Source organism: Clavelina lepadiformis, chromosome 4 (genome assembly GCF_947623445.1).
Source record: "Clavelina lepadiformis chromosome 4, kaClaLepa1.1, whole genome shotgun sequence".
NCBI lineage: Eukaryota > Metazoa > Chordata > Ascidiacea > Aplousobranchia > Clavelinidae > Clavelina > Clavelina lepadiformis.
This window is the reverse complement of record NC_135243.1, coordinates 21,421,631-21,431,867: the sequence shown is the minus strand read 5'-3', so window position 1 is coordinate 21,431,867 and position 10,237 is coordinate 21,421,631. Positions and strand designations below refer to the sequence as shown.

At 33.2% G+C, this 10,237-nt stretch overlaps 1 protein-coding gene across 1 annotated transcript; it reads left to right on the top strand.

Annotated features, from left to right (window-relative positions):
- The first annotated feature begins 1,530 nt into the window (after nt 1-1,530).
- On the top strand, nt 1,531-9,011 carry LOC143453229 (uncharacterized). Its single transcript, XM_076954422.1, has 4 exons — nt 1,531-1,683; nt 1,752-1,841; nt 2,127-2,197; nt 4,222-9,011. Exon 4 carries the CDS (start codon nt 5,601-5,603, stop codon nt 8,244-8,246), a length of 2,646 nt encoding a protein of 881 aa, XP_076810537.1. The 5' UTR covers nt 1,531-1,683; nt 1,752-1,841; nt 2,127-2,197; nt 4,222-5,600; the 3' UTR covers nt 8,247-9,011.
- Nucleotides 9,012-10,237: the final 1,226 nt, after the last annotated feature.

Here is a 10,237-nt window from a genome sequence, read left to right as displayed (position 1 = left end):
GTGAAATATTCACTCTCTTAAAAATTGTGTCTTTATTTGCAGTATATTTTCATCTACGTTAAGTCCAAGACTAAATATTTTATGGGAAGAACGCTTGTATTGCTTACCAGCATTATTTGCGATTTACAATAACTTGTAACGCTAGAAGCCCTGCTTCATATTCAACTCCGTCCTATTGAGATGTTAGCGGTCTCTTGTGGTCATTGCTTGTTTAATTATTTTTCGCAAAGCGTCGCTATAGTATTTTAGAAATCTTCTACACAGATTTGCGGATTAACGCAATTATTGTTTGTCTTGTCAAAATTTAAGGTTAGGTCAAAATTTGTCAAAAGTAGTTAAAGTGAGAAGCAACTCCAAAAATGCAGTGGTTAAGCATTATTGCCAAAAATAAGTGGCAAAAATACACAAATTCGTCTCCTCAATAAATTTTATTTATGACAAACATCACGGCTCTTATTACCACATAATATAACAATGGGCATGAATCAGCGGGTTTGGTAAACATTAATACAATGTATCACGTGATCGACAGGTAAAAGGTTAATGCAAGGGTACTAAATTGTATAACAAGAATATTTTGCATATAAGTCAAGGCCAGCTTACCGTTGGTGTATCTGTAATGATGAATGTTATTACTAAGCTGTAGCTGAGTTTACGCTATTGCTTGTGCTAGGCTTGGGTCAAAATTTGTCAACATGTTTCCTTTTTAGGTCAAAATGTTTCATGTTTAGGTCAAAAAATGATTGCCCTACTGATTAGGCGTGCGACTGTGCGTTTGACGACTCAAATTTAATTTTAGATTTAATTAGTCTTTGAAATATTTGTTCGTTTCTGCCCTAATCATTTATCTTAGTCTGTTTACTCTTGTGTAAAGCTTTGTCTCGCTTGGCCAAGAGATTTGTTTATCCGTAGATGGTTTCGCTCTGCATTATGCCACTCGTTTGTAATACAAGCTTTCACTTTCGAGTTGACGTGGCATCTGGTTTGTACTTCAGAGCAAGTTTCAAAGTTGATTTTCACTAACTTGCTGATATGCATGTCGTCATTTAATTAAACCTTTAAAAGTAATCTTTTATCTAAAACAAAGATTAGAAAATAAAATAATGGAAACCGGAAATACGAATATCGTTTAGCACATTGTGAAGTGAACAACGTAACCAGTATAAATTGGTAGTTGAAACTTTACGTTTACCACACAACCAATCAGTAACGGTCATTTCAAACTTAGACTGCTTTTGTGGACTCTTGCGTATAAGTACATAAAATATTTTTCGTTATTCAGGTAAACGTCAACAAAATGTTTTGTTATCAGACAAATAATAAATTGTTTGACGTTGTTAGTTTGTTTGAGTTGTTAAAATGTACTTTGTAGGTGAATGACCCGAAGAAGGTTTTCTTGCTTCTTCGCAGCTAAGAATAGTGGTTTCCAACATAAAGCGCTTTCATGCGCCTACTTTACACAAAAATAAATCTTTTACGACTTTAAGTTGGAAAACTGTTTTCAAACTCATTCTTTTCGAACGACTTGGAATTAGCAACATCTGAACAAACGAAAAAGCTCCAGCAAAGAAATACTTTTATTTTTATATTCGACTTGTTGAGACGCGCCTTCAATTAACAGCGGTATTTTGAATATAAATTGGCACAGCAATTTGTATGCTGCAACAGCAAGTAAAAGTGAAAGTAAGTGATGCTTTAGTAAACGATCTACTCTGAATGAAGCATATATAATCGCTCCTATACGTTCATAGAGTTTCAGTGGTGAGATCGGAAGTTTGAGTTGTTACTCATCAGTCATCAGTCATCACATAAATTTTCTGAGAGTTTTGCCAGAATTAAAGGTTTGTAATTTTCATTCATATTTTTGAGATTCATGATGGTATAATGTAAGAAAAAATTGTTTCGTGTCCGATGACATCATTAAGACGGGTTTTATAAAATGAAATTGTGTTTGAAATTTTAAACGTTCTTGAACATTTTTTATGAAAATTTTAGATCATGTGTTTATGAAGAGCTGCAAGCTATAAGTGTAGTAAATATAAGATTAATTGTTTAATATGGCTTAATCATTTATAAAATTCGCTGTTACCTGTAATATTTAAGGCTAAGAGTTCGTTATCTATTAGGGCGTTGTTTTGTTCAAACATCATGCCTCCTATTATAGTGTACAAGGTATAAGAGTCAGAGAAGACCTCAGGTAAATTTGTAAGAAACGTTCTTTGTTAGTTTTGTGTTCATATGATTGATTGGTAGGCTTAAAGTGTTTTGTTTTTTAGCCTCTACGTCACTTGCGTATGTTACGTCTAAAAGCAAAATAATAACGAAAAGCATTCAAATTGTTTAAACTATGACTCAGCAGCAACAATATTTTTTTTAAAAACCAAAGCACTCGGATACGATTCGGATAATTTGTACGTAACCAGTTCAACAAAGGTCTTATTTGTTACGTAATATTTGCGTCACTTTCAACAACCTTTCTTCGATTACGTGTCCGATTACAAGAGAAACCGACTCACTAATTCAAAAGTAACTGTCAATTGTTTCGAACGCACCTAGTAATAAATCTATACATATAATGCACATAAAAAGGTAACACAATTTTGTGCTAGTGACGTAGCATTTTCCTGCACCCTAATTATAACTTATTTATTTTTATAACTCAGTTTGGTTAAAAGATTCGTTGTTTAATACTTTTTTACTGGGGTATGACAGGAAAATAGAACAAGCAATCTATTTACTGTTTCAATTTAATAAACTTGTTAAATATGGATTGTGTGACGTTATAATGTCAAATTGGTAACACTGTTGACAAGCTCGCTTTCTCGTGTAAAGAACAAAGGCAACATCAAAGGCAACGTCAAAAGCAACGACAGAATTCTTGTTAAAATATTTTATACCACTAAACCCTTTCCATCACTACTCTTACATGATACGCCGATATTCAAATGCCAAGAACCGCAGAGTCGCTAACCGTCGAACCAATTTGAGTCTTTCCGGAAATATATATTTAGAAATTATACACGAAAAAGCAGGCGTTATCTTATTGTAACAACTCCCAAAAAAACTGATAAAACGGGCAACTACGGTATATACGGCGTTATTACGGTATGTAGAACCTTCTCGTAACCGAACTGCTTGGTGTAAGAAAATTTAGGGTAAGGGAATGTGTGTAATAAAATTATTGACGTAAGCAAAACGGTGGAGAATTGCTATTATAATGAGTACGCTATATGCGGTTAAAGGCAAAACAATTTGGCTTGCAAAAGCGTGCGCCACAGGAAGAGTTAACAACACACAAAATAGATAAAATTATTAAAGCACGTGATAACAGAAAAACCAGAAAAAAATTATCGTATTTACATATTTAACATAAAAACCGACAAGATAATTGAAATCAACATGTACATTGAGCCTAACTGGCAACAAAAACACGTGTTTGTTACACTGCACTTTACACGTTACAGTACAGTACAGTTTACATTATGTTATAGTTTACGTACATTTAGACGTTTAAGTCGCTTGTCCTATACTGTTTTTGATTGTCTCAAAATTAGAAATATTGACACATTAAGCGAAGAAAAATTAGCAAACCAAAAAATGACCGCTACTATATTCAAAATACAAAGATCACGTATTTACACTGTAATTCTGTGCCTTGAGTATGTAACAAAGCCCGCAATCAATTACTCTTTAAGATTAATAGAAAGTAGAAATTTTTGTAAACAAGTTTTGTGTAAACACTATGGTAACGTAGTGACGTCTTCATAGTAAAAATATTTCTTAATTGCGAAAGACGTGAAAGAATTTTGCTTATTTAATTCCATCACTGACCAATGCAGACATCAGCAATGAATAAAACGTCGTAAAATATTTTTGACCAAATAAGTCCAACCATATTAATGACGTATCACCATCACTTTCAGTCATAATGTTCGGTTCACTGTTATATAAAATACGTACAAGTTTAATGAAAATGCTGTGGCCTGTTTGCACATAACAACATTGCACAAGATATTAGTATTTGCGAACATGGTTTTCATAACGTTAGTCCTACCTTCCAAAATCCAAAAAATGTTCTTTAAATATGAAATGAGTTGCAACAGGTGCAAAGTAAATGAAGCAAACTGATTTCATTTCAATGTTTAAACTATATTGAATAAGACAACGTTTGCATTGTTGACGTCTTACAATATACTACAACGTAATATTCCTTTGCTTTAGCTGAGTCAGGGATATACGTCAGAAGTTTAATAATGGAAAACAAGCTTAAACCTGTCCTTAACTCATACTTGTCATCGGCCGAAATACTCTCCTGCGATAAACTAAAGTACACAGAATTCGCAGCGTTCCAGTAAGAGGTAAACTTTTATTGGTATCATAAAAAGAAAACGAGAAACCATAAACAGCTTGAATATGCGTAAGTAATTGTGAAATGTCAGCATGAAAGGCAATATAAATCGTATAAAAAATTTACGCACTCATGCAGCTGAGCTTCACATGTTAAAACCGGAATGTTAAACTTTGAAACTTATTAAACAACTTTGAAACTTATTAAATAACTAACTAAAAACTTTAGGAGCAACTTCCTTTATTGCAGGTCTCCCTTATTTTCAGAGTTACAAGATATCTTGCCTCTGCTTCAGAAATACAGTTGTTTATCCACTTGCCGCCTGTTTTTGTATCATTATTCATCTTAAGAACATAAGAATTATAAAGCTCGAAGTGAGAAGCGTTTTTTGGCTCGGGCTCGGTTTGGGGTCATCCCTAATAAATGGTGTAAGCAAACACGAAATACGAAATATGTAAAATCCACATAAGAAATGGTAGACTTAATCAAGCCAAATGCAGACCTCGGTGATACAGACAGACAATGCAGACCTCCATAATACAAAACAATTTCGCTTGAGCTTATATATTTGTGCAATTTGCATTGTACAACAGCTTCCTTCTAACCTCTCTTAAGTAGCTTAGTAACCAGCATTCCGTAGTGTAGTCACATGATTTTTTTGATTGCTCGAATGATTGTTACTTTATTGTACGTAACATTGCTGAACTCATCAGCTGCTAGTTTTCAATCTCAGTTTAACTTTTCTGTTTCAGCTATGGTTCGGTTGTCAAGGTTTTCTATTGCAGCCAACCGAAATATGCAGTTACTATCTGTATAGCTTTCATTTACTAAATGCTGTAAACTAATTGCCGTAAACTAATTGCTTTATTTTGAATAAAGTTTTGCATCCATGCATTTTAATCGGTTATAGCCTTTGCGAAGCTTTAGTGCTTTTTAAGTACAATACTGTGCTTTAACTGCGTTGAAGGCGCTTAATGTGTAACCTTTATGGATATTCTAGAGTAATAAATTGGTTTCTAAGTTACAAATCATGGGTCTTACATATGCTATTGCCGTTTAAACATTTTCAGGAAATAACAAAAGTTCACCTAAAATTTTAATCAATAAATTATTTTCACATTCCATTGTTTTGACAAGGTTGATGGTAAACTTAACAAACTGGGTGACTTGGAAAAAGTAATTTTGCTGTTAAATATTTCCCTTTTCATAAAAAAATAAACAACATCAAAGACACAAAACCGGAAGTTTAACAATGTCAAGAGAGCGAGGTGAATATGATGTTGAAGGATGCCCAAAGTTATGGGAGGAAGAGTTGGAATTAGCTGAAAAATTAAAGAATTGTTGTGAGTTAATGGAGCAAAGTCAGATGCTTTGCGAAAAAGAAAGTGATCTGGACAAATCTGGAAAAATACTCCATCAACTCGGTTTAGTTTACAAACGGAGAGCTGTAGATTTTCTTTGGAAGTTACATTTTGCGCTTTCTGTGATTGATGTAATCGGATACAGACCGATCACAAGAGATATACGTAATGCTATTCCACGTATACGTACCAGCATCCGATTTGCGTTCATTCGTAGCGCTGCTCTCATGAACGCCGCCAGCATTGTGAGGAAACCTTCAAACGTAAAAGAAATCGTGAAAGATCTTGATGAACTTTATCGTTTAGGACTTGAAGCTGCTAACGCTAAACAAGTCAATTATAAAATAAACGAAACGATACAATTTATTGCAAAAAAAATGGATCACTTCAGAAGTGAAACCAGTGAAAGTCTCGAAAAGTTAGAAAATATACCGGAAAATATATCGGATGAAGACGTACAGGAAAGGCAAAAAGGGAAAACGGAATTCATGAAAAAGCTTCAAACTTCGGTCTCACACTTCTATGCGGACATGATGAAACATATATCGAGGGAAATCGAACAAATTATGGGAAATCCCCCATGCCGATACGCTTTAGTAGGGATGGGATCTTTGGCTCGGGAAGAAATTACTCCTTTCTCAGATTTTGAACACATCATTTTGCTGGAGGATGAAATTTTTAAAAACATGAATGAAGACGATGACAGCATTAAAACGGAATCGGTATTAGAATATTTCCGATGGTTTTGTGTAGTATTTTTCATGGTTGTACTTGGTTTAAGGGAAACTCGTCTTTACAATGTTTCTATTCCCTCATTAAATAACAATCAAAATAAAAAGCATAACTGGTTTTATGATGATCATACACCAAGCGGTATTTCATTTGATGGCATGGCTTTATATGCTTCGCACTTTCCACTCGGAAGACAAGAAAAAACCAAAAAAAAGTCATTGACAACTGAACTTATCAAACCTGTAACGAAAATGGTTAATTATTTAGATGAGGATGTGGATATAAAAGATGGTTACAACCTAGCCAATGTTTTATCCAATCCCTGTTTTGTTTACGGGCATAAGCCAGTGTTTGAAAAATTTGTTGAATTATCTTCAAACAAAATTGATGCTTGCAAAATAACTGGAATGGAAAGCTTTCAAATTGAGTTAGAAAAGGATCTTGAAAATTTTGACGTTAACAAAATACTGGATAGCATCGCTGGCATATCTTACCAACCAATTGGAATAAAGGAATTTATGTTTCGGTCAAGCAGTTTGTTCATTTCTGCCCTTGGTAGAATACACTTAACTTTTAAAGATGTTGTTTCTACTTCTCCATTCAAGGTAATTGAAAAATTGTTAAATCGTCAAGTTTTAACACAAGCTGGCGCCCATGAGCTGGCATACGCAGTAGCCATATCGTGTGAAGTTCGACTCAAATTATACTTTGAAAAAAAGCAGCAGAACGACATTTCAAGAAATCAATTCAATATCGAGAAAAATATACAACCTTTTGCCCCAGAGATCGTGAATGCAATAGGGAAAGAAAGCTTCCTTGATTATATTGGAATTGCCCAAGAGTTACACAAAAGTTTAAAAATGAGAGAGAAAACCTACAAGTATCAACCTGTGATAAATCTAATCGCTATCAGAATGTTCAATGCTTCGCGATTAGGTCTACTTAATAAGGTAATCCAACTGGACCAGAAATATCAAAATGTTCTTTCTGAAGTTGATAAGTTTTTTTTGAGTTCAATTGTCGGCCAGTCCAATGTCATGACAGGAAACTTTGACCAGGGACTACCTTCCATGTATGATGTATTTAGTTTACTATTTATTGATGTAACTGATGATGATGTAATTGATGTAATTAAGGTAAAGCTTATACTTGCTGGGATTATTCTCAAAGCACTCAGGTTCCAGCGAAAACGAGATGATGCAATATCGAATTTTGTTAAAAACAACATAGAAAGATTAATTCCAAGAAAAGACTTTGAACATTTGTTAGAGTTGTATTACATGTACGGATCGTATGTAATTACCGTTCTACGTAATACATCGGAAGCCTCAGAAATATTTCTGAAAATGTGGGATCATCTTTCAAATTTGGAATCATGGTTACCAACCTTCCAAGGAAACCTTAGAAAAGAGTTGGAAGTTTGTCTTCAAAAATACAAACCTGCCTGTTACATTGGTTTGGGAAGATGTGACTATAAGAACGGCAATTATGACTCAGCTATTGATAACTTCAAAAAATGTGAAACAGCGCTTGATGAGTCTATAGAACCTTCGTTTCAATACCGTGGGTTAGCATATGCTCTAATATCTCACTGTTACGTTTTCAAAAATGAACCTTTAGCAGCAAAAGAATATTGTGAAAAAATTTTTGAATTATCCGAAAATCTACTAAAAGCAGACATAGAGTTTGTTGGTCGAAAAGTATTGGAAGAAATGGAAATCAGAAAAAAGTGCTCGGATGATCCTGTAAAATTTGAAAAATATCGCTCCGATTTCATGCGCAGAGATGGACATTTTCCCGGTTAGTAAACCTTGGTTTTTGTCTTAATGATAATCTTATTATTAATTATTATTCTTGATTTTCTCCTTCAAATGTTTTCTTACTTTGTTTGAAGGAGGAAATGTTTTCCATTTTGCTGAAGCTATATTTGTTCAATAAGTTGAAATATTGTGCATATCGTATGTCACCTATTACAATATACACGATGTTTTCGTAGTTGAAATACAAGATAAAATCTTTTGAAAAATAAATGTTGTTTAAACTTATTAAGTGTCACTGCTTTGTCAATTTGACATCTTATAAGGTCTAAATTGAAGCGATTTTGTAATATATGAAGTTGATGTTTGCTTTTAGGCTTTCTCAACCTGGATGGAACTTTTTATTTTTCTTCTCATTCTTGTTATATATATAGTAATTTGTTAAAAAATAATTATGAATGCGGCCATAAACGTGACTAAAACACGTCATTAACCATTCAAAATATTCACTTTATTACTCAATTTCTTTGAAAATTACGGAATTTGTAACCATTTCAATTTTAATTAAATGCATATACATTATATGACTGACCAACATGACGTAAGCATTTTTGGTTTTATATGGAACATACTTTTATGATTCGTTTATTATGTGCTACATGTAAAATTTGAGCTTACTTTTAATAGTTGTAGAATAAATATTAACTCTATTACTAACTTTGTTGATTTCATAAAGCATGACGTGTACGATATGCGTATAACGAAGTAACATTCAACTTTCTTTGTATGTACCAGATTAGATGTGCTACTGTATGATCTTTGATTTGTATATTTTTAATAAAATACAAAAAACTAATTTGTAACTTTTATTTTCTTTGTAACTTTTATCAACAGAATTAAATTTTACCATACTAGTTGACCTTAAGATTACACGGTAAATCGGAAAGCCAAAGAAGAGCTACTGTTTGAAAGGTACATTACAGTGCAAAGCCAAAATTGTTTCTTCATGGAAAAGTTAAACATTGTTAGCCCACGCGGGTGTATTTTTATCTTAACATGAGCGATCGTTATATTTACAACTTTAACAAACAAAACTAAAATTGCTTGTACATTATTGGTAGCATCACATAACTCACTTGCTATTATTGTAACAGAGAGTTTACTGCAGTCTACTACTAGGGAGCCTACTGCGGTCTTTTATACAAACTTGCGTATGGCGCAGTACGATAACTATATAGTATCGTTTTTATAGGATGTCAAATCATATACTGTACCTGCACTGAAATCATCACAGAATGTTTCGGTTATTCATCAACGCGTACGTTGTCTATCACAGTAAACTCTTATTGGCCATCGAAACTTTCCTCAAAAAAACAATAACCCCATTCGCTAAACTCTTCACTTCTTTAAGCGTCCAACATAGTAAAAATCCACTTTGCCTGGACAAAAAATAACAGTTTCTTTTGATTTCCATGTAATTCCAGTCAAATCGGGCGCATTACAATGAAGTCACAACCGTGCCCACAAGTTGTTCCTTGCAACGTACAAAAAGCTATTTCAGGTTAAAACTAACGCGAGAATCGTTTCTTGCCTCTGGGAGGAAATCGTGAATAAGAATACACAGGTTATTGTGCAAGTTATGTTACACGAATGAAAAGCAATTTGTTTGGCCAAACAACTACATTACAGGATATAAGATTTAAATAAAAACATTTTTTTTAATTTAACTAGAAAAATGAAGGTAATTGGATATGCAGTAATTTCAGTAAATCCTACACAAGCTCCCGCTTGAAATATACCAAAGATACCTTTAGGTAAATGTGTAAAAAACAAATAACCACTTGCAAAAATCCTCTAAAACAGGAGGTAAATTTATATTATTTTACTAAAATATGCCAAAAGAAACAATAAAACGTGGAGCTTTTGGAAATATATTACATATAACAAAATATAATATATTGTAATTGCCATAATATATTGTTATATATGACAATAGGGCTAAGTAGAATATAAATATTTGCAATTGAATTATAAACTAT